Source organism: Prionailurus viverrinus, chromosome C2 (assembly GCF_022837055.1).
Source record: "Prionailurus viverrinus isolate Anna chromosome C2, UM_Priviv_1.0, whole genome shotgun sequence".
In the NCBI taxonomy this organism is placed as follows: Eukaryota; Metazoa; Chordata; class Mammalia; order Carnivora; family Felidae; genus Prionailurus; species Prionailurus viverrinus.
The window spans coordinates 34,280,798-34,306,854 of NC_062569.1; the positions used below are offsets into that span (position 1 = coordinate 34,280,798).

General features: G+C 37.0%; 1 protein-coding gene across 3 annotated transcripts in view; it reads right to left on the bottom strand.

Moving 5' to 3' along the window:
- PIK3CB (phosphatidylinositol-4,5-bisphosphate 3-kinase catalytic subunit beta) overlaps positions 1 to 26,057 on the bottom strand; it is a 186,342-nt gene that overhangs the window by 67,389 nt on the left and 92,896 nt on the right. For all 3 annotated transcript variants that reach the window (XM_047874706.1, XM_047874708.1, XM_047874707.1), the window contains 3 exons: positions 15,703 to 15,882; positions 12,256 to 12,426; positions 10,768 to 10,845 (listed from right to left, as the gene is read on the bottom strand). In XM_047874706.1, the coding sequence (XP_047730662.1) occupies positions 10,768 to 10,845; positions 12,256 to 12,426; positions 15,703 to 15,882 (429 nt within the window). The remainder of the gene's footprint in view (positions 1 to 10,767; positions 10,846 to 12,255; positions 12,427 to 15,702; positions 15,883 to 26,057) is intronic.

Consider the following 26,057-nt stretch of genomic DNA (forward strand, 5'->3'; position numbering starts at 1 on the left):
CATTGGTGACTTATCCTTCTCTTAAGTTATTTTCAATTATATTTTATAATGTTATCGTTAAAATACTTTAAAATTGGGGTGCCTGGGTGGCTCAGTTGGGTAAGGGTCCAACTCTTGACTTGGGCTCAGATCATGATCTCTGTTATGAGATCAAGCCCTGTGTCAGGCGCCGTGCCCAGCATGGAGCCTGCTTGAGATTTTCTCTCTCTCCTTCTGCCCTCCTCTGCTCGAACTCTCTTTCTCTCAAAAACAAACAAACAAACAAATGACACAAAATAAAATACTTCAAAAATATTATTCTAGAAAGCACCAAACAAAATAGCTGGATGATCTAAATTTAAGATCCTAAATACAAGCATAACACCAAATGCTCACAATCAATCTAAAACTCATAAAATTTAATGCAAATATGAATGAAAATGGAAATCATTTTTTGTATTACTTTTTAAAAAACCATTCAAGGTTATCTGTTTTTAAACAGTGTCAAAAGAATAAACAAATAAATAAAAAATAAACAGACATGGGGTGCCTGGGTGGCTCAGTGGATTGAGTGTCCGACTTTGGCTCAGGTCATGATCTCGCAGTCCGTGAGTTCGAACCCCGCGTTGGGCTCTGTGCTGACAGCTCGGAGCCTGGAGCCTGCTTCGGATTCTGTGTCTCTCTCTCTCTCTCTCTCTCTCTCTGCCCCTCCCCTGCTCATGCGCTGTCTCTCTCTCAAAACTAAACAAACATTAAACAAATTTTTTTACATAAATAAAATAAACAGACACTGTCAAGACTGAGTAGTCACAGCCTTAAGCAACTTTTAAGTCTATGTCTACAGTACTTTATTTTTTAAAAAAAAATTTTTTTTCAACGTTTATTTATTTTTGGGACAGAGAGAGACAGAGCATGAGCAGGGGAGGGGAAGAGAGAGAGGGAGACACAGAATCAGAAACAGGCTCCAGGCTCTGAGCCATCAGCCCAGAGCCTGACTCAGGGCTCGAACTCCCGGACTCCGAGATCGTGACCTGGCTGAAGTCGGACACCCAACCGACTGCGCCACCCAGGCGCCCCAAGTCTACAGTACTTTAAATGATATTCCCCTGTGTTCCCTGAAATAAGGCAAAAAGTCTACAGATTCTTTTTTTACTCTGTAAATTATACGATAATAATTATGAAGAAAGATTTATACAACAGCACTTTTAGGAAATCTTTGTATTTGCCTTTATGTTATACTCAAAGTATCTAAACTATGAGACACTGACAATACTAGTATTTTTAAAGGCCAAGACAAAATAGGAATAACAATTACTTTATTCTGTAAAGAAAACTGCAATTGCCTATAAGAACCATAATTATTTTCTCCTAAGCAACTAAGAAATGGCCCTCTCATGAAATGCTCAAAAGATGGAATTTAGTGTTAGTAAAATTGTATGGAAGATAGGAAGAGCACAAAACTCAAGATTATGAAGTTTTCTTTTCCTCCCTGAGATACCTCAGGAAAACTGAGCATCAATTAATGAACACACAATGAATGGTAATTTTAGTTTATCAGGAGGTTAGGAAAGGTTCCATCACTATGCACTAGTCATTATCTTTTTCTTTTTTTTTACTCAGGAAAGTGCAAATCATGTTTATTTATTTTTGAGAAAAAGAGAGACAGAGTGTGAGTGAGAGGGGGCAGAGAGAGAGGGAGACACAGAATCCAAAGCAGGTTCCAGGCTCTGAACTGTCAGCACAGAGCCTGATGAGGGGCTCAAACTCACAAACCATGAGATCATGACCTGAACCGAAGTCAGATGCTTAACCAACTGAGCCACCCAGATGTCCCTCTTTTTTTTTGTTCGTTTTAATGTTTATTTATTTTGAGGGAGAGCATGCTCACCTGCATGCATGGGACGGGCCGAAAGAGAAGAAAAGAGAGAATCCCAACCAAGCAAGGTAGAGCCTGCCTGGGATTCATTCTCTCTCTCTCTCTCTCTCTCTCTCTCTCTCTCTCTCTCTCTCTTGCTCTCTCTCTCTGCCCCTCCCTCACACTCACCGTCTCTCTCTTTCTCTCTCTCTCAAAAATAAATAACACACACACACACACACACACACACACACACACACACACACAGAAATGTGTACTGACACCTGTCATAACAGGAGTCTGGAATTGAAGAAGTATCTGGGCTACAGGCAAAGGCTTAAGAATAATAAGCAAAGGAGGTACAGTTTTTCAATTTTCTTACAAAGAGCATATCAGTAATTGTTTTCCAAGATGTGAAAAATCCAAATGAGAGGGGAAAAAAACTAAGAGGTGTTGAGGCAGGGCCCACATGCCTAAAGCAATCAATCCATCTGACCTCCGAGTTTCCTGACCTCAAAATCTCCACAGTACTTCCTCTCCTTCCCCTCGGCCCCACAAACCCAATCACATGCAGAATCTGACTTTGCCACACCGTAGCAACTCCCAATCACTAATTGCTACATCTCACTTTCTAGCCACTTCTCCTTCTAACTCACTCTGACACTCCCACAGGAAAATCCCCTTGCCCATTTTTAGCCTCATTTCAATGACCAACACCTTCCCTTCCTTCCCCATCAGCTTTGTCCGCCTTTGCCTTCCCTAAAACTCTCTGCCAATGCTGGTCTCTCCCTCTGTCACACACAACTGAGGTCCATACCCTGAATAAACCTAATCACTTGTCTCCTCTCCATACTACATGTTTTTTGGCCAACCAGCACCATGACTAACCAGTCTCAAATGTAAAATTATTGTTTCATCACTGCAAGAACATTTCTTACCATTACTTAACTGCTGAAAACTTGCAGAGCCATTTACTCTTCTATAAGATGAGCCTTCCTCACATTCAATACAAATATTAAAAATTTTAAAGCCCTTATTTAAGCTCCCTTTTTTATCAGGTTTTCTGCTACCTAAAGACGACGTGCTGTGATGGATACCTCCTGTTGGTCAACCTATTCTATTGAGAAGTTATAGAACATTAGAACAATGAAATACTAGTCCATTATTATTTATAAGATAAGGAAAGCAAGTAATGAGGAAGATCAAATTATGTAGCTAATAAAAAAAGGAATCCAATACTCACCAAATATAGATAAATCACTGTTAATAAATTATGAAGTCAGATCACTGTTACTAAATTATGAAGTCATGTGGGCGGGGAAGATTGAAGACGGCAAATATGCTGGGATGAAGTAAAGGGGTTAAAGAGTATTTTTCTTCCAGAAAAATGCAGGTTATTTCATTTGCACCAGATCCTCCACAAATCTCCATGTAAAGATGTAGGTGGAGGTAGGGTGGGGGTTTTCATCTATTCACACATGAACCCTGCTTATGAACGTCATGTCCCTAAGACTACTTTAATTCCACTATAGGCTCACCTGATGATCAAAGTATTTATGCTTGGATTTCATATCTATATCTGACCTTACATAGGCACAACAAAGTACCTGCTGCCTAAACCTTACCCAAAACCCAATCTGGGGAAAAAATATGCATTCAAAATTTCCTGAAAGACACACAGTACATTTATTTCTTTGGGAAGTTCAAATATTACCATTCAATTAAACATAAACCATCACATGGTTGAGTATAAAACTGAGAGTGAATTACTTTTGTCTCTTACAGAATAACTTTTCCTCAATTGTACTTCATATTATATTTTAAATCTACCCAGTGAAAGATTCTATAGAAGAAAGATACGTGAAATGTTATTTTACCTACTGTAAACATGCTGGCATGAGTGATGATGCCCACTTTACTTCCCACTGTGTTTCCTTCATAAGGAGCCACAAATATCTCTCAATTTACAACAGTATCAGGATGAGCTACAAACACATGAATGACTAGTTTGTTTATCTTAAGAGATTCTGAATATTATAACTGATCATGTTTTCTTTGCTTTGACCATGAGGTATACTACAAGAAAGCAAAATATGTAATCCAACATCAAACAGTTACAGAGGATCTTAATATAATCATACTTACCGTGAATCTTGCTCCTGACTTTTTTGACTATTAAATATTCTCAATTTTTTTTTTAAAAGTCAAAATTTTGTATAGGGTCTGTGTGCATGCGTGTGTGTGTGCGCACGCATGCTGAGAGAAAGAGAAATGGAGACAGATCAAGTACATGTACACTTAGCTCTTACATTTGTGAAGATTCAATAAATCATTAAGTAAAACAAAACATACAAAAAACACATTCTGGGGGCGCCTGGGTGGCTCAGTCGGTTAAGCGTCCGACTTCGGCTCAGGTCATGATCTCGCGGTCCGTGAGTTCGAGCCCCGCGTTGGGCTCTGTGCTGACCGCTCAGAGCCTGGAGCCTGCTTTGGATTCTGTGTCTCCCTCTCTCTCTGCCTCTCCCCTGTTCATGCTCTGTCTCTCTCTGTCTCAAAAATAAATAAACGTTAGGGGCGCCTGGGTGGCGCAGTCGGTTAAGCGTCCGACTTCAGCCAGGTCACGATCTCGCGGTCCGTGAGTTCGAGCCCCGCGTCGGGCTCTGGGCTGATGGCTCAGAGCCTGGAGCCTGTTTCCGATTCTGTGTCTCCCTCTCTCTCTGCCCCTCCCCCGTTCATGCTCTGTCTCTCTCTGTCCCAAAAATAAATAAACGTTGAAAAAATAAATAAATAAATAAATAAATAAATAAATAAATAAATAAACGTTAAAAAAAATTTAAAAACAAAAAACACATTCTGTATCTTTTGTATGATAGGATATAAGGTAGGAATTTCAGGATAAAAGTGACATTCAGTTCTTACTTTCGGTGACCCTGAACAGTTATAAGTCTTATGAATTCTATTACCTTTTACATATGAAATAGTTTATTCAAAAAATAACAAGTAGACTATAAAGAAATAAATGTTTCTCAATGTTTTTGTGATTTAAAAAAGCTACTTACAATAAATTGCTGAACTGGAAAAATGTTAGCATCTCTTGGTTTTGACAATTTTTGAGAACAAAAACATATAGGAGTCCACTACATAATTACTCAATAAATGTCAGCTAGTATTGAAAGAACCAAAACAAAAACTGCTAGTTATAATTCCATCAACCAACTTCTACCAGAATTGAGATATAAGGAATGAAGTAAAACTATGGATCAGCTGGATATAAAGGTAAAAAAAAACGCAAGTATAATGAACTTGAAAAGTTCTGTACTAACTATAAACAAGAATAGCAAAGGGTATGATCTAGAAAAAAATAATAATAAAGACTCTAACCAAGACATGGTAACAATAAAAAAAGAGACCCTGCATATTCTGAAAAAGTGTTGAAATATTACTCATTATCTAATTATAATTAGTCAAAGTGTGATTTAAGATTAAGTCATTAAGATTGTATCTACTTGAGAAATCTAGTAATTCACTAAAATGATTCAAGTTGATACCTGGTTAAAAACGAACAAGAGAGGGGTGCCTGGGTGTCGCAGTCGGTTGAGCGTTCGACTTTAGCCAGGTCACGATCTTGCATCCGTGAGTTCGAGCCCCACGTCAGGCTCTGGGCTGATGGCTCAGAGCCTGGAGCCTGTTTCCGATTCTGTGTCTCCCTCTCTCTCTGCCCCTCCCCCGTTCATGCTCTGTCTCTCTCTGTCCCAAAAATAAATAAACGTTGAAAAAAAAAAAAAATTAAAAAAAAAAAAAAAACGAACAAGAGGGATGCCTGTGTGGCTCAGGTCACGATCTCACGGTTCATGGGTTCGAGCCCTGTATCGGGCTCTGTGCTGACAGCTCAGAGTCTCCCTCTCTCTGTGCCCCTACCCTGTTCATGCTCTCTCTCTCCCTGTCTCTCAAAAATGAATAAATGTTAAAAAAGAAAAAATTTAAAAACAACAAAGAGTACTAAAAATGACCTACACTTAAAATTAAACAAAACAAAAAAAACCCCACATGTTTTCTGAACTTAGAATCTCTCATGATAGCAGACATGAAAAACTATACTCTGAACTTGTATCAAATGGAATTTTGTCAAAATTGTCCCATTTCCTGATGCTTGGTCTGAATCATCTTCAAGATTTGAAAAGTAAAGAATTTTGGAGCACCATCATGCTTAATACAGTCATGTTTTATTGTCCAACTTCAGTAAACTTCCAAGGAAACCCTTTTTGCACAAGCCCCAAAACATGCGGAGAGCAAGAGAAGGTAGGCTTTAGCATGCAGAGAACTTCCCCACTCTGCTACAGCAAGGAGGATAGACTACATTCCTGAAATCAACAATTAAACATGTTTCTGTGTTGGGCAGGACATGAAACTTTTCCCAACACTGCACCTAATTTCCTTCTTGTTCAGTAATAATGGCCAAAATCTACTACTTTCTGCCTGTACATACTAGTCACAAAAAAATGTCAGTGATATGAATAGTCTGAAATTCCCATAGTTTCATGGAGTGCATCACTTTGTAAAGCAGATCTGTTCTGCCTTTTGGAAGGAATGTTATGCTACCTTTAACTAAGAAAATAAAGATGTTAGAGATCGTTACATTAAAATGTATTAATTCATATCACAAGTATTTATTTAGTGTTCTTGGCACTGAAATGAAAAGAGAAAAACGTTAAGGTAGTTTCTTTCTTCAGGTTATATATATTTTATGGTTGAAAAAAAAATTTTTTTTAATGTTTATTCATTTTTGAGAGCGTGAGTGGGGGAAGGGCAGAGAAAGAGGGAGACACAGAATCAGAAGCAGGCTCCAGGCTCTGAGCTGTCGGCACAGAGCCCGACACGGGGCTCAAACTCACAAACTGTGAGATCATGACCTGAGTTTAAGTTGGATGCTTAACCAGCTGAGCCACCCATGTGCCCCTATTTAAAAATTTTTTTTAATGTTTACTTATTTTTGAGAGGTAGAGACAGAGTGAGAACGGGGTAAGGGCAGAGAGAGAGGGAAACACAGAATTCACAGCAGGCTCCAGGCTCTGAGCTGTCAGCACAGAGCCCGATGCAGGGCTTGAATCCACGAACTGTGAGATCATGACCTGAGCCAAAGTAGGACGCGTAACCAACTGAGCCACCCAGGTGCCTCTGGTCATATATTTTAATAGTTTAAATATAAGAGTGCTGAGAACCATATAACTAGTCCGGGCAGTGTTAGGATATTGGACTAATAAGTGTGATATCAGATGTACCTAAACTTAAAATTCTATGTGTTTATCCAATTTCTGGTTCATTTGAGTTTCTTGAATCTGTTATGTCTTTTACCGACTTTGGAAAGCTCCCAGTGAGAATTTCTTTAAAAAGTTTTTCTGAACTATATTCTTTTTCTTTCTGAAATTCAGATTACCTTCTGATGTTCAACGTTCTGATACTGTTTGACTTTCTGATATTGCTGCACAGTATATGAGGCTGTAAAGGGTTTTTTCTCCCTCAATCATTTTTCTCTATTTTGTTCAAAATGAAAACTATTTTTATTAATCTTCAAATCACTGACTTTCCCTTCTCATTACATTTCTACCACTGAGTCCATTCAATGACTTTATAAATTATAAGTTACTGTATTTTTCAGTTCTAAATTTTCCAAATGGTACCTATTTTATCTTCTATTTCTTGGCTGAGACTTTCCAGTTTTCCATTCCATTCAATTGTGTTTGCCCTTACTTGCAGCATTTTTATAAGTGACTTAACATCTATGTCATCTCAGCACTGACACCTGTTGATTATCATCATGCATACAACTTGATATCATCCTAGTTCTTCATATGCCAATTAATTTTAAATTGCATCCCAGACCATTCTGACCACTATGTTATGGGACTCCAGGTTTTGTTTATATCCTACAGAAAATGTTAATATATTTTAGCAGACAATGATTAGGTTAAGACTCCATGGTGCAACAAGCCCCTTGAAGCTATGGTTCTAATACCAATTCAGTCAAATTATTTACAGAGCTATTGGATCTGTCCTATGTGTGCAGTATACAGTGACCAGACTGAGACCTGGGTGGTAGTTTATGCTACAGTTCATTTCTCAAAGTGTGTTGGCAGTTAAGACTCAGATCCACATATGTACAGTTTAGGAATAAACCTGTAAGCATAAACAGCTTAAAGGGGTTGCTCTCCTAAGCTCCTCCCACTCTCCAATCATCCAAGTACTTTTTGGTTGTCTGGGGCTCCCCTTTTTTTAATCACCCAGCCAGAAAGCTGAGGCTTTATTCACCCACACTTCCTAGAACTATGCCTAATAGCACAAGAGAAAAGGAGAAAGGAAAACAAAAAAGCCAGTGAGGATCTGCCCCATTCTCCTGATACTACAACTCTTCTAAACATAGAGGAAGGTTCAACTCTCTGCATTTTAGTCCTGTCCCCACTGCTATTGCTGCTGCCACTACCACTGCCACCACTGCTACTAATGCCACAGAACTTCTTAGAAACTGGGGCAAATGAGAACAGAGAAAACAACAAGAAACAAATAATAGAGGGGAAAAGTGGGAAGATCCTCACTCTCTCTCAGAGTTAGAAGACCTCTTTCCCGCTAGAGCTATAACCAGAGGGCTTCTTGAGCTCTGTGTGCACTAGTGTCATCTTCTAGATTTGGGACAGCACTGAATGTGAATATTCATACCTGAAAAGTGGAACACCACAAGGCTAGGAAAAGACTGATCAGAAAGCTTTATGCTACAGAATTCTAAGCACACTTAAAAGGTCAAAAGACAGACTTCACTCACATGAGGACTTTAAGAGACAAAACAGATGAACATAAGGGAAGGGAAACAAAAATAATATAAAAACAGGGAGGGGAACAAAACAGAAGAGACTCATAAATATGGAGAACAAACTGAGGGTTATGGGAGGGATTGTGGGAGGGGGGATGGGCTAAATGGGTAAGGGGCATTAAGGAATCTACTCCTGAAATCATTGCTTCACTATATGCTAACTAATTTGGATGTAAATTTTAACAAATTTACAAATTTGTTAACAAATAAAAAATAAAATTAAAAAAAAAAAAAAGGTCAAAAGATATTCAAGTGCCAGCCAGGGAGAATAGTGAATCTTCACTGAACACCTAGGATTTTCACTACAAACTGTAGAGAATCATGTGCCCCATAGGATCTCTGGGTCTGTGAATATAATGGATTCGCTCCTGTGATTAGGTTATACTATTTGACATAGCTAACTTTGAAGAAGGGAGATATTAGTGAGCCATCAAAAAGGGACCAGGCTCTTCCCCGCAAGAGATTCAAAATGTGGGAAGAATGTGATGCTTGACAAATTCTCCATTTCTATAGAGTTAAAAATAGAGCCACAGAGCCAGGCTTGAAAGATGCCTCTAGTAACTAAGAGCAATCCCCAGTCAATCCCCTGCCAAGACCCAGCAAGGCAATGAGGACCTCAGTTCTACAACTTCCAGGAACTGAATTTGACCAATAACTTGAATCACACTGGAAGCAAATTCTTCTCCAGAGTCTTCAGAAGAAATACGACCTAACACCTGGATTTCAACCTTGTAAAACCATAAGCAGAAAACCCAGTCACACCACACCTAGACTTCTGACTGATATACAAGCTAATAAATATGTATTCAAGCTGCTAGGTTTGTGGTAATTTGCTAAACAGCAATAGAAAACTAATTTAAGGGGCTATTATGAACGTAATAATTTAACAACTTAAAACAAATACTTCAGAAAACAATTATCAAAACTGACACAAAAGAAATAAAAATATGACTATATATCCATTAAAGATATTAAATTCCTAATTAAAAACCTTCCCACAAAGAAAACTCTAGGGTCAGATGTCTTGGAGTAAATCTTACCAAACATTTAAAGAAGAAATAATACTAATTCTATATAAACTTATTCAGAAAATTAATAGGAGGAAGGCTTCTCAAGTCAATTTGGGGAAAAAAGATCAATAACTGTTTTCATGACTGGCATTTAAATTTTTTTACCTGTTGCAACAATCATGTTCTACTTTTGCAACTGGACACAAATTAATAAGGAAAGTTTAAATAAAAGAAAAAACAATTACCACTAAAACAGAAAACAAAGGCCAACTGGTCATAAACACACTCATTAAAAATTAAAACCTAGCTGAGAATGTAAAAGCAAAAAAAAAGTCCTATTTTAATGACAGCTAACTAAAGGATCTTTAAAGTCCATTTATAAAAGCAAGTCACTGGTAATCTTTGGCAAGATGCTCCTGAATATGTCCTCATGCCAGCAAACATCTCAAACTAAGTGAATCTCTTTCTTGGATCACAAAACTATTCACTTAATTTCCTGCCAAGCAAAATAGGGGAAAATGCATGCTTTACACTTTAAGACAAAATGCCTTGTTAAGTCTTTACTTAATTGTATGGGGTTATGCAATAAATCTCCATGTGTTAACAACTTGTGGTCCACAATGTAGTCATCTATTTTCTTCCAGGAAATGGTATTACATTTTCTCTGTGTTCAGCAAGTTTAAAAGAAAAAAAAAGGGGGCTGAAAAAGGAGGCTGGGTGCAGCAAGGCTGACAAAGCAGAGTTAAAGCTTGCATAGGAACCTGTGACCTATAGTTTTGTCTTAAACTGTACCTGGTGAATTCCTGATCTAAAGCAAGTTCTTTTACATAATACATCAGGGGAAAATGTCACTTTATCCAGTACATCTCCAACTATTCAAAGAATACTTTAAGACAAAAATTCTTAATTGTCTTACATTAAAAGTCGCCATATTTTATCCTGTGCAATTGACCGGTATACCTAAAATTTAATCTCCAAAGTGACATTCCTTATGTGTATCAGTAAGTTATTCAAATAATGCAGCAGATTAAAAAAACACTCAAATCTTAACAAGTACTCACTTTTACACTTTCTTCTGTGTTAAGTTTATTTCCCTTAACCAAGACAATTTGGAAAGGGTTGTTATTTTCCCAAACATGCTGCAAAAGAATGAAATAGAGTATTTTAATTAAGGAAATAAATATTCTATGCTAGCAATGAAATCATCTTATCTGTTCTCATGTCCATTGACAAAATAACAAAAATAGACCTCTGAACTAACAACTGAAAGTCACATGTACTAAAATAAGCACCACAACCATTAGCACTTTGTTCTTAGGCAAAACACTGGCAGCATTTCAATACTGTTAAGAAAGTGACTATATTAAGCACCATAAACAAATAATATGAAAGCTTTGGATGAATTAAGAATTGACCATTTAGGGGTGCCTGTCCAACTTCGGCTCACAGTTCGTGGGTCTTAGCCCCACATCAGGCTCTGTTGTCAGGACAGAGCCCACTTTGGATCCTCTGTATCCCTCTCTCTCTGCCCCTCCCCCACTCTCAGTCTCTCTCCCTCTCTCAAAAATTAACATTAAAAACAATTTAAGAATTGATCATTTGGGGCACCCGGATGGCTCAGTCAGTTGGGTGACCGACTCTGGCTCTGGTCATGATCTCGCAATTTGTGAGTTCAAGCCCCACGTCGGGCTCTGTGCTGACAGCTCAGAGCCTGGAGCCTGCTTCAGATTCTGTGTCTCCCTCTCCTCTTCATGCTCTCTCTCTCTCAAAAATAAATAAACGTTAAAAAAAAAAATTAAAAAAAATTGACCATTTAAATATACAGTTAATATCTTAATCCTCAACAAGAGAGATTAAATATACAATCTGTTAAAACTGAATAACTATTGAAAAATGTTAACTGTTCCAATTGATACAGAAATTTAAGATTTGCTTTATATAAATATATTACATTCTGGAAAAGATGGTATTTTTGATATATTTAAATTCTAAAAGTATTCAGTAAGAAGAAGGCAAGTTATACCAAAAACACTCTCATAGCTAAGCTGATAGAAATGAACTATACCAGTAAACCAACTATTTCTGCACGTCTAACTTTTCTACTAGAAAGTCTCAAATTGCTCCCTGAAGTCTATGTTTAGCTGTAATCTCAAGAAATTTTTAATTTGGTGACATTTATCTGTGGCACCAAAAGAACACCAAAACCAGAAATAACATATTTATATTTATATGCAGCTTGCACTGAGGAAAAAGGATAGTAGTTAGAAAGATAATTACAAAGAAAGAAAGAAAGAAAGAAAGAAAGAAAAAGAGAAATAAAAAGAAAGAAAGAAAGAAAGAAAGAAAGAAAGAAAGAAAGAAAGAAAGAAGAGAAAGAGAAAGAAAGAAAAAGAAAATTACCAATAAATGGTAATTGATCTTTGGCAAATCTGCATTGGTTTTCACAGAAGGAAAAATCAACAGAGAAAATATGTGTGAGGCTGAAGCACATCACCTAAAACAAAATCACATGCTTTTGGGGTTACCAAAAGTTCACACATGAAACTTACAGAAATAATTCGCATTTTCTTTGGTGGTAAAGGAAGAGGAAGGTTTGATGAATTTCTATTTATGGCAGCTTCTATGGCAATCATTTCCTGTTCATACATCTTCTTGATCTTGCAACATTCCACAAGCATAAAATGAGGCAAGGTCCTATTCATTACACAGTTCCGGATATACTACAGTGGCAAGGAAAGAATAAGGTAAGGATTTTCAAGCAAATACTTAAATCAAGGGATACCTGGGTGGCTCAGTCGGTTAACAGTCCAAATCTTGATCACTGCTCAGGCCTTGATTTCAGGGTTGTGAGTTCAGGCCCTGCCACACCCACCCATCACCCAGTGTGGAACCTACTTAACAAAAACAAACAAAAACGTAAATTGATAGAAGAACAAAATTAAGATGAACACCACTATATCAAATGTACTGTAAAAATATATCTTAACATCAAGAATATGAGAAATTAAAATCACAACATAAAATAGCTACCATTAATTGAACACCTAAGAACATAAGATTATTTATAGCTAATTTTCCTAACAACCCTATAAAAGATATTTTCCTCTTTTTAATACATGAAAGGAAAATCAGAAGAGCTGAGTTACATTCCTGGCATCTTTAAATCTATCTTTTTTGTTTGTTTGTTTGCTAAACCCTGAAGAAACATGTACCTCCTCAGTGTAGATGTTTTGCCTTTTCTTTGTGCTTAATACAGGACAGTTTGACCTATCGGCTCACCTTTCTAGGGGTGGGACTTGATCAGGAGAGACTGTGATATCACAGTGCAAGCTTTGACCAATCAGTCAGGACAAGTGAACATGTAGTACACATTTGGCCATTTCTTCACATCCTGAGATAGTCAACTTAGACTTTCGGATGGATCCCTGAGGGAAGCCTGGTACCTTTACAGCACAGGGCTCCAGACAACCATTACTATCTTCCTTTTAAAAACATACTGGTCATCTGAGCTTGATGCTTTGTTTTATTTCAATGAGACCAGGATGACTCTCCAAAGGCATATAAGAAAAGGAGGGGCGCCTAGGTGGCTCAATCAGTTAAGCGTCCGACTTCAACTCAAGTCATGATCTCACAGTTGGTGGGTTCAAGTTCTGCACCAGGCTCTGTGCTGGCAGCTGGGAGCCTGGAGCCTGCTTTGGATTTCTGTGTTTCCCTTCTCTCTGCCCTTCCCCGACTCACGCTTTGTCTCTCTCAAAAATAAATAAACATTTAAAAAATTTTTTGTTTTAATAAAAGAAAAGAAAAAAAAACAAAAGAAAAGGAGTGGTTATTCACATTACCAAGATTCCTAACAAGCTGAGAAGAAAGAAACCTAATGTATTTCTCAGAAGAATAAATCTCATATACAGACAAAGTATGATTCAACATATTGTATTCAATTCAGAACCAAGAAGTACAATTTTTTGAAATTAAAAAAGTTCCAGGGGTGCCTGGGTGGCGCAGTCGGTTAAGCGTCCGACTTCAGCCAGGTCACGATCTCGCGGTCCGTGAGTTTGAGCCCCGCGTCAGGCTCTGGGCTGATGGCTCAGAGCCTGGAGCCTGTTTCCGATTCTGTGTCTCCCTCTCTCTCTGCCCCTCCCCCGTTCATGCTCTGTCTCTCTCTGTCCCAAAAATAAATAAACGTTGGAAAAAAAAAAAAAGTTCCAGAATTGTCTGTAATTGGCAGTTAGATGATATTATGCTAAATATATTCAATAAAAAATTTTTCACTATGAAATATTTATCATTCCACTCCTTCACATTCCTTTGAGTACATGGTATATTTTCTCTTTCACTATGACCCTGTACAAAAACGTATACAAGCCTTTGTTTCTCTTTATAACAAATCCTAGTTTGAATAGAACAATATACCCTCCACTAATTAAAGTTTAAAAAAAAGTGTTAAAGAAGCAGAAGGCTACTTAAAGGATGGCAAAACATAAAGAAGTCAACACTCCTATGCTACCACCAAATACTTTTCATCTTCCTTCTTCGTCTCATGGGCTAGAGTTCAAGTGTTGACTGTTAGAATGCCATAGCTCTCAAAGCAGAGAAGTTATAACTGCTTCTAGACCTTCTACCTACTAAACCACAAGAATTCAGGGCCATGCTAAAAATGTGAAAAGAAACATGTAAAATCCTCTATTAGCCGCTAATATATCACAGCTCCTTATTCTCAAATAGACATCACTTAATGTTTAGTATGTCTCTATCCCTCTTGCTTAAAACAAAACAATAAAAATCACAAATAAGAATAAACACATATCTTTATAAAATCCTGTTACTATTTACCCCTAACTTGGCATTTAGCATTATTCTTTATGTAATGACCATTTTTTAGTCTCCAAATTCAATTGCAACAAAAGTATCTTCAAGTTCCTTGAAGTCAAAGCCATTAATTCTATCCTTTAAAAGGACAGTGGTGGGGGAGGAGTACTGCACTGCTTTTATCTTATTTAAACTTCATTTTATTCGACAAACAATCTGAGGCACTATAAGTCAATTCATGATTGCATGGAAATAGGAATGTCAAACACAGAGGAAGTCTTTTGAGGATGTCCAGACCTAACCCTTACAAAATTCCTACCATATGTGGAAGAAACAAATAAGGGAGGGGAGGGCAATTTTACATGTTATACATATAGTAATTATATATATAAATATATATATAACCTATAAAAGAAACTGAAAAGTTTTCTATTCACAATGAAAATTTATAAGTTTTTATACAATTTATTTAGTGACCATTTAATCAAAATATCTTGTTTTTTTACTTCCCGCAGAATATTTTCTATCTAAATCATCATGTTGGGGTTTCTGGGTGGCTCAGACAGCTAAGCTTCTGACTTCAGCTCAAGTCATGATCTCACAGTTCATGAGTTTGAGCCCCACATCAGGCTCTCTGCTGACAGCTCAGAGCTGAGAGCCTGCTTCAGATTCTCTGTCTCCCTCTCTCTCTGCCCCTCCTCCACTCACACTTTGTCTCTCTCTCTCTTGAAAATAAACATTAAAAAAATGTTTTAAGCCTTTCTTTTAAAAAAATAATAAATCATTATGTTTACATGATAAAAAAGTAGGTAGCTATAGCAAATTTTATTAAGAATTCATAATGCTACAGGAAACCATGATATAACACTGAAACAACCAAAAAAGTAGAAAGCAAACATTTAGAAACAAACATTAAACATACAATCATTATACCAAAAATATATATAACCTTAAGTAAAATGACAAAAACATGCCAAAATGTTAACAATGGTTATCTCAGAGGTAGGTAGGATTATGAATATCTATTATTTAATTCTGTATAATTTTCTATAGGTTCTAAATACTCTAAATGTGACAACACATTTTTATCAGAAATTTAAATTATTAAATGCACACACACACACACACACACACACACACACACACACACACACACATATCTCTGGTAAACTGACGGTGAATACACATACCTGGAACTGAATTAGTGGGTGATCACCAAACACATATTCTACTCGCCCACTGACTTGTAACACATAGTCATACGGGCTAACTTCATCTTCTTTCCCATGAATAGTCAAACGTTTTTGGATTGCCAGTTCATTTATTTTGATAGGATTCATATTAGGAGATATTTGAAAGCTAAACACATCCTAAAAAGGGGAGTAGAAAAAAGGAACAATTTTATACTTGTGTTGAAAAAAATCACTCTTCACATTTGTACTTGTTACTACATTGGATATAGCCATACATAATATCCACATGTGTATATATATGTTACATAAGTATATCCTTCACATTTAACATTCCAGTACATATTCCTATTTTCTTTTAAATTTTTTTAATGTTTGTTTATTTTTGAGGGAGAGACAGAGAAAGACAGAGAGACAGTGCGAGCGGGAGAGAGGCAGAGACACACACAGAATCCGAAGCAGGCTCCGGGCTCTGAGCACTCAGCACAGAGCCCAATGCAGGGTTTGAACCCACGAACCACGAGACCATGACCTGAGCCAAAGTTGGCCTTAACCAACTGAGCCATCAAGGCACCCCTCATGTTTTCTATAAGGATTTTTTTAATGTTTATTTATTTTTGAGAGAGAGAGAGAGTGAGAGCGAGAGAGAATATGAGCAGGGGAGGGGCAGAGGGGGAGACACAGAATCTGAAGCAGGCTCCAGACTCTGAGCTGTCAGCACAGAGCCCAAAGTAGGGGTCAAACTTCCAAACTGCAAGATCATGACCTGAGCCGAAGTCAGATGCTTAACCAACTGGGCCAACCAGGCGCCCCTCCTGTTTTCTAAATACAATGTGTCCAGGGGCACCTGGCTGGCTCAGTCAGCACAGCATGCGACTCTTGATTTTGGGGTTCTGAGTTCAAGCCTTACGTTGGATGCAGAGATTACTTAAAAATTTTTTTAAAAATTAAAAAATAAATAACTTTTAAAACGCGTCCCGTCAAATTTGTTAAGATTTGATGGTCTGCAAGTCGTCTTACACTACACAAAGTACCACAGATCCCACAGGTCACACTAATATTTAACTAAAGTTTATCATTAGAAAGTTAAGGGGCGCCTGGGTGGCGCAGTCAGTTAAGCGTCCGACTTCAGCCAGGTCACGATCTCGCGGTCTGTGAGTTCAAGCCCCGCGTCGGGCTCTGGGCTGATGGCTCAGAGCCTGGAGCCTGTTTCCGATTCTGTGTCTCCCTCTCTCTCTGCCCCTCCCCCGTTCATGCTCTGTCTCTCTCTGTCCCAAAAATAAATAAACGTTAAAAAAAAAAAAATTATCATTAGAAAGTTTATCAAACGCATTTCCCAAATATCTTTCTTTAAAAATTTTACACCAAAAACCTGCAGTTGTTCAAATTTAGTTAAACTGAGAATTTTATGTTGTCAATGGTAACAAGAGATGTACACTTTACAGTAATTAAACTTAAATGAACAATTCTGTCCAATTTTATAACATACAAAAAGAAACAAAAGAAATTTTAATTAATGAAAAATGAAGATACAGTAGGGACTGGATATTATCAAAACTGCTCACCATAAATCCCAAAGGTACAGACAGTAAAGATGATCTAATAACACCTGGAACTTCTCAAAAGCTAGCAAAATAATTTCACACCACATGATCACATACTAAAGGATATAAGAAAATTCACCATCTCCAAAGGCAGCTAACTGCTACTCTGGACAAATGTGATTGTTACAGAATTCCCTGTACTGACCAGAGATGGATTCTACAATATTTCTAACAAGTTAAGTCATCTCCCTTTTCTACAAGGTACCTAAAATTCCAACTTTTTAAATATGAACTTACTGGGTATTCCAATCTATTTTCTCTAGTATTTTTACCCCTTTTCTCCTGAATTCTCTATATGAGTTGTTACTATAGGCATCAAAGCACATGAGCTAGGATCCTCAGAGTCATATGAGGACTCATGATTCCACTTTCCTCCCTCACCTGACTTCCCACTAAGATACCAATGATCTTACATTCTAATGGGTTGCCAACTGTTCACCTCTCCATTTCCAGTAATACTCTTCTACTTCAGCAATGCTTCATGTTTATCCTAAAGAGAAATATAACTTCTTATTTAATCCCCTTGCACTATCTACCTTAAAACTAACCTTCATAGAGCTTAAAAGCAATCTATCTTTAAAAAAAGAGTCACATCAGGCTCTGTGCTGACAGCTCAGAGCCTGGAGCCTGCTTTGGATTCTGGGTCTCTCTCTCTCTCTCTCTCTCTCTCTCTCTCTCTGCCTCTCACCCACCCTCTCTCTCTCAAAAAAAAAAAAATTTTTTTTTAAACTTTAAAAAGAGAGTCACAAAGAGATATGATACTCTTTTTTAACATACTACAAATGGTCAGAACTGTCTAAAGCAGTGCTACCCAAAAAACCTCTAATAATAGATATATTCTATTCTGTGCTATCCAATAAAAGTCACTAGCCACAGTGACTCTTGAGAACTTGATATATGGCTATGAAAAGAAATGAATTTTAATTTTACTTGATTAACTTAAATTTAAAATTAAATATACACATGTGGCTACTGATTACTATATTATATAGCACACATCTGGATAATGCCTAAGCAGCTTAATAAATCATAAAATTATTCTATGATTCCCATTTACCCTCTATTTCATACACTGAGAAACACAAAACTGGAGAACACTCTCATTATCAGATAGCAAGAAGCTACAGAAAAGACCAGAAATGAGAACTGGGCTTGAAAAACTGCAGATACTGGAAGTAATACTCAGAAAATAAAATAAATATGGTTGGTATGTTTCAAGAATTAAAGACGGTTTGAAAATGAATAAAGAGCAAATATATCTGAAGAAGAATCAAACAGAACTCCAAGACATAAAACATAATTAAGTGAAATTTGAAACTCAATGAAAAAGAACATGACAAATTTTAAGAGTTTTTAAATGTGACAATATCAAGTATTAGCAAAGATGTGGAGACACTAAACTCTCAAAATATTACTGGTAGGAATATAAATATGGAAAATTATTTTGCAGTATCTATTAAAAACTGATTACACACATACACCTATGACTTACCAGTTCTGTTTCTAGGCATACATCCAATAGAAATACGTAAATCAACATTATTTCATATAACAGCAATAATGAAGTTGATATGCTGTGTGTGTGTGTGAGAGAGAGAGAGAGAGAGAGAGAGAGAGAGAGAGAGAGAGAGACATGACAATTGAGGAAATGTGAACACTGACTGGAACTTGAGGATAAAAACCAAGCAAAACAAAACTAACAAAACAAAAAGAATAACAAAGATAAGCCACACTTCGAGAAAATATACACCCAACACCTATGAATGACAAAAATTCACTACCCCCCCCCCCAAATACCAAGAACTTGTACAAATCAGTAAGACACACACTACATAATTTAAAAATAGATTAAAACAAACAAACAAACAAACAAACAAACAAACAAACAGGGGTGCCTGGGTGGTTCAGTCAGTTAAGTGACCAACTCTTGATTTTGGCTCAGGTCATGATCTCATGATTTGTAAGTTCAAGCCCCACATTGGGCTCTGTGCTGACAGTGCTCAGAGCCTGCTGGGGATTCTCTCTCTCACTCTCTCTCTGCCCTTTCTTCTCTCTCTCTCTCTCAAAATAAATAAATAAACTTCAAAAAATAGACAAAAAACAAACAGAAATATGAATGTTTCATAATCAGTTATGAAAGATACAACTGAGACAATGGATATACAGTTGACACTTGAACAACATGGGTTTGAATTGTGTGGGTCCACCTAATTATGTTTTTTTTAATATAAATCCAGTACAATACTGTAAATGTGTTTTTTCTTCCTTATGTCTTAATAACATTTTCTTCTTTCTAGCTTACTTTATTGTAAAAATATAGTATATAATACATATATTAGATATGTGTAAACCAAATATGACTTTCAGTCAACAGGAATCTATTAGTAGCTAAGTTTTATGTGGGTCAAAAGTTATACATGGATTTTCTTTTTTTTTGAGAGGGCAGGGGAGAAAGCACGCACACACAAGCCAAGGTATGGACAAAGAGAGAGGAAGAGAGAGAATCCCAAGCAGGCTCCACACTGGCAGCACAGAGCCTCAATGCAGGGTTTGATCTCACGAATCATGAGGCCACAGCCTGAGCTGAAATCAAGAGTTGGACATTTACCAATGGAGCCACCCATGCAGCCCCATACCTGGTTTTTTGAATGCAAAGGGATTAGCACCAGTAACCCTCGCATTATTTAAAGCTCAACTTACATTTATAAAATGGAATTATATATAGTACCAACAGCTCAAAACTTTCCTTCAAAGACCAATCTTAATCTCTTGATGATAAAATTCATGTCTTCTAAATTACTACCAGTGTCTCACCACCCTTGTTAATATTTTTCACATAAATGTTAATTAGACCGACTGGTCAGAAGTCAACTAGTTTTTCTTGTATTTCAAGCAGTTTTCCAACATCTCTTTGAAATACTTCACAAAATATTGCACCTTTAAAAGACTTGTAATTTTCCTGAGGAACTGGCTTGCATTGTATTGCTCAATGATTACAAACAACTATATAAGAAAGACTATGCAACAAAGACACTGGGCGTATTAAGTGGGATAGATATTTCTGCTTCGCAGGAAGGGATACAATTAATTAGTGATGACATATATATCATGACAACTGGGCTAATTCAGATAATGTCTAGATGGGTGAAGAAATACTTCTTCATAGTTTTACTGTATATGCTTCACTGTTCTCACATTTCTGCCCATGCTTCTGATATATTCTCAAAAATTCCCAGAAAGTATAGTCACCACCTCCTTCTACCCTCTGTACAACCTGCCCTGTTCCCTAACACACAGGACACAATTTCAAATGCCATCTGCCCCCATCCCTTAATTGAGAGAATAATTTCATTTAACTTATGCTGAGTGAGGTTAAAAAAGAAAACAACACAGGTCTGAAAACGATGCTCAGGTTTATTGGTATCTTTAATAAATTATGACTCCTGGAATTAAAAATAATGCCTTTGTGGTTTGGCTGTTGGGACTAATGTTCTTTAAATCTGAAACATGATAATTCCATGATTATATTTATCTTGCTTATTAAGAGCCCTGTTCTATGCTGGCTGATAGTGACTATGTGGTGATCTAAAATTTCACGTTTTTCAAAGAAACTGCTATCTGTAGTTCTCCCTAACAATCCTATGAAAATCATTTTTTAACCTGTATGTATGCTTTGTTACATTTCATCTCATGCTTAGTTTAATATTCCCACATGCTGCTTCCTAATGTTGGTCATTAGCAGTAATGACGATGGGGTACCCCATGGCGTAGTCGATTAAGCATCTGACTCTTGATCTTGGCTAAGGTCATGATCTCACTGTTTGTGAGCGCAAGCCCCACACTGAGCTATGCAGTAATGGTGCAGAGCCTGCTTGGGATTCTGTCTCTCCTCTCTGCCCCTACCCTGCTAGTGCTCGTTCACTAGCTCTCTCTCTCTTGAAATAAATAAATATAAAAAAAAGTTTTTTTAAATGATTCACATAACCAAGTGGAATTTATTCCAGAGATGCAAGGACGGTTCCATATTCACAAATTGATCAATATGATACAACACTTCAATAAGAGAAAGGATAAGAACCCCATGATCAATTCAACAGATGCTTAAAGAACATTTGACAAAGTACAACCTCCATTCATTATTAAAACCCTCAACAAATTAGGAGTAGATAGAACATACTTCAACACAATAAAGGTCATATATGGAAAACCCACAGTTAAGATCATACTTAAAGGTGAAAAACTGAGAGCTTTTCCCTTAAGACCAGGAACATGAAAAGGATGTCCACTCTCATCACGTTTATTCACTGTAGTACTAGAAGTCCTAACCACAGCAATCAGACAAGAAAAAAGAAATAAAAGGCATCCAAAGTGGTAAAGAATAAGTAATATTTTCACTATTCACAGATGACATACTATATATAGAAACCCTACAGACTCCACCAAAAAACTACTAGAACTGATAAATGAACTCAGTAATGTTACAGGATACAAAATCAATATACAGAAATCTGTTTCTATACACATTTCTATACACTAATAATAAAGCAGCAGAAAAGAAATTAAGACAACAATCCCATTTAAAATTGCACCAAAAAGGGGTGCCTGGGTGGCTCGGTCGGTTAAACATCTGACTTCAGCTCAGGTCATGATCTCACAGCTTGTGGGTTCGAGCCCCGCATCAGGCTCTGTGCTGACAGCTCAGAGCCTGGAGCCTCCTTCAGATTCTGCATCCCTCTCTCACTCTGCCCCTCCCCTGCTCATGTTCTCTCTCTCTCTCTCTCAAGAACAAATAAACACTAAAAAAAAAAAAAAAAAGGTAAAATTGTACCAAAAATAATAGGATATGTAGAAATAAACCTAACCAAAGAGGTGAAAGACCTATACTCTGAAAACTATAAGACACTGATGAAAGAAATTGAGGATGATACATTGAAATGAAAAGACATTCCATGATCATGGACCGGAAGAACAAATACTGTTAACATGTCTCTACTATCCAAAGCAATCTACAGATTTAATGCAATCCCTATCAAAATACCAATGGCATTTTTCACACAATTAGAACAGACAATCATAAAATTAGTATGGAACCACAAAACACTCCAAATAGCCAAAGCAAATGTGACAAAGAACAGCAAAGCTGAAGGCATCTCAAATCTGGACTGCAAGATATATTACTAAGTTGTAGTAATTAAAACAGGATGGTACTGGGGCACCTGGGTGGCTCAGTCGGCTAAGCAGCCGGCTTTGGCTCAGGTCATGATCTTGCGGTCCATGAGTTCGAGCCCCGCGTCGGGCTCTGTGCTGACAGCTCAGAGCCTGGAGCCTGTTTCAGATTCTGTGTCTCCCTCTCTCTGACCCTCCCCCATTCATTCTCTGTCTCTCTCTGTCTCAAAAATAAATAAACGTTAAAAAAAAAATTAAAAAAAAAAAAACAAGATGGTACTGGCACAAAAACAGACACACAGATCAACAGAACAAAATAAAAAAAAAAAAAAACAGAGGGGCGCCTGGGTGGCGCAGTCGGTTAAGCGTCCGGCTTCAGCCAGGTCACGATCTTGCGGTCCGTGAGTTCGAGCCCCGCGTCAGGCTCTGGGCTGATGGCTCAGAGCCTGGAGGCTGTTTCCAATTCTGTGTCTCCCTCTCTCTCTGCCCCTCCCCCATTCATGCTCTGTCTCTCTCTGTCCCAAAAATAAATAAACGTTAAAAAAAAAAAATTTTAAAAAAAAAAACAACAGAAAAAAACCCACAATTACATAGTCAATTAATCTTCAACAAAGAAGAAAATAATATACAAAGAGAAAATGACAGTCTCTTTAACAAATGATGTTGGGAAAACTGGACAGCTTCTTTCAAAAGAATGACACTGGACCACTTTCTTACACCATACACAAAAATAAATTCTAAATGTATTAAAGACCTAAATGTCAGAAAGGAAAACCATAAAAATCCTAGAAGAGAGCACAGGCAGTAATTACTCAGACATCAGCTATAGCAACTTTTTGGTCCCCTGAGACAAAGGAAACAAAAGCAAAACTAAACTATTGGGATTATACCAAAATAACAAACTTCTGCACAGTGTAGGAGGCAATCAATGAAACTAAAAAGCAACATAAAGAATGGGAGAAGATATTCCAAATGACATATCCAATAAAGGGTTAGTATCCAAAATATATAAAGAATTTATACAAATTGGGTGAGTCAGTCAGTTGAGCATCTTGACTCTTACTTTCGGCTAAGGTCATCATCTCACAGTTCAAGAGATGGAGCCCCACATTGGGCTCTAGGCTGAAAGAACGGAGCCTGCTTGAGATTCATATTCTCTCTCTCTCTCTCTCTCCCTCTCTCTCTCTCTCTCTCTGCCCCTCCCCTGCTCATGCTCTCTCCCTCTCTCAAAATAAATAAATTATAAAAAAAAATAATAATTTCTACAAGTTAACACCTAAAAAACCAATAATCCAATGAAAAAATTGGCAGAAGACATGAATAGACATTTTTCTAAAGAAGACATACAGGTGGCCAACAGACACACAAAACAATGCTTAATATCACTCATCATCAGGGAAATTCAAATCAAAACCACAATGAGATACCACCTCACACCTGTCAAATGGCTAAAATCAAAAACACAAGAAACAACAATCTTTGGCAAGGATGTGGAGAAAAGGAACTCTCTTGCACTGTTGGTGAGAAATTATACTAGTCCAGCAGCTGTGGAAAACATTATGAGGGTTCCTCAAAAATTTAAAGATAGAAAAAAATGCTTTCAATTTTTTAATTAAAAAAAAAAAAGTTAAAAGTAAAACTGCTCTACACACAGTAATCACACTACTGGGTATTCACCAAAAAAATTGAAAAACACTAATTCAAAGAGATATATGCACCCCCATGTTTATAACAGCATTGTTTACAATAGTCAAATTATGGAAATAGCCCAAGTGTCTACTGATAGGTGAATGGATAAAGAAGATGGGATATGCACAACAGAATATTATTTAGCCATAAAAAAAAGAATGAAATCTTGCCATTTGCAACAACACAGTTGGAGCTAGGGAGTATAATGATAAGCAAAGTAAGTCAGTAAGAGAAATACAAACACCACATGGTTTCACTCATGTGGAATTTAAGAAACAAAACAAACAAGCAAGGAGGCATAAAAAGAGAGAAAGAGAGAGAAACCAAGAAAGGGTCTCTTAACTGTAGAAAACAAACTGATGGTTACCAGAAAGGAGGTAGGTGGGGGGATGGGTGAAACAGGTGATGGGGATTAAAGAGTGCACTTGTCCTGATGAGCAATGAATTATTAAAAACTTAAACAAAAAACCTCTCCATATATATATATATATATATATATATATATATATATATATATATATAAAATTGAAAAAGTATTCTATGCTTGGAATCCACTAAGATTTTACAGTATCTCCATTTCTCTTTTAATTTCAAAACATTTATTTTCACACATACTTTTTTACAATGATGATTACATTAAGATATGCACAGCCAGTAGAGATCTGACCCATAAGTAATGAAATGCAGACTGACCTAGATGGGCAAATTGCCCTGAGCCAGTGTTTTCAAGTTGACTTCTAGTCACCTAACAGCAGTAAATAAAATTCCCCATTCCAGCTCTTTCAAGAGGGCAGAATTCCCTAAACAGTATTTTAAATTTGATCTTGAGATTTTATAATATCCAAATCTTGGTTTAATTGAACTTCTGTCTGAACATATCTCAGGATACAGCATCAAATGTTTTTGTTGTTGTTGTGTTTTTTTTTTAACCTATATAAACTTCCTTTGTAAAAGGCCAGAAGGCAGGCTCCTGCTTTTGCATTTGTTCCTACAAATATTTAGATACATATTGTTGGGAAGGAGGCAGAACTGAATAAAACCAGAAACATCTGGAGAAAATCCTGACTATACCACAGACCAGCTATAAGGCCTTGGCACACATACAAAAAACTTCTCTCCCTTTCAGTTTCTTCCCTATAAAACGAGGATGATAACACTTTATAGAGTTGTTTTTCAAAGTGGAGAATAAAGGGGTGCCTGGGTGGCTCATTGAGTTGAGTGTCTGAATCTTGATTTTGGCTCAGGTCATGATCTGGGGTCGTGGGATCGAGACTTGCATTAGGCACCACGCTGAGTGTGAAGACTGCTTAAGCTTCTCTCTTTCTCTCTTTCTCTCTCTCTCTCTCTCTCTCTCTCTCTCTCTCCTCCCTCTGTCCCTCTCTCCCACTCTCCCACTCGCACTCTCTCTAAAAAAATTAAAAATTAATATTTAAAAGTGGAGACTATAACAAAAATACCTTTCATAGCTCTTAGCATGGTGAAGTGCTTAATATAGAATGTTTACTAAAATGGGTTTATATCATTGTTGTTATCAGAGTAACTGAAGAAAGAACAAAATATTCTTGAACTCCTACCCTAATTCGAAGCCAGATCCTAGATGATAAAATGACCATACTATATACAAAGGTAGTACCATAATCTGGCTTCTAAAATAACTGTGACTATTCAGATATGGATTAACTGTATATACACACTCCATTATAATGCCCAATTCCATATCAGCACTTAATTACATATTTAAAGAATGCAAATATAAGAATATGGAAAAAAGAGATCATTTGATCAAAGCTTTCATTTTATAGACAAGAGCAAAATCACATGAGAAAACCCAGTAACTAAAAAACACTGTCTAGACTGGGGTTGGCAATCTTTTTCTGTAAAGACCCAGGTTTTGCT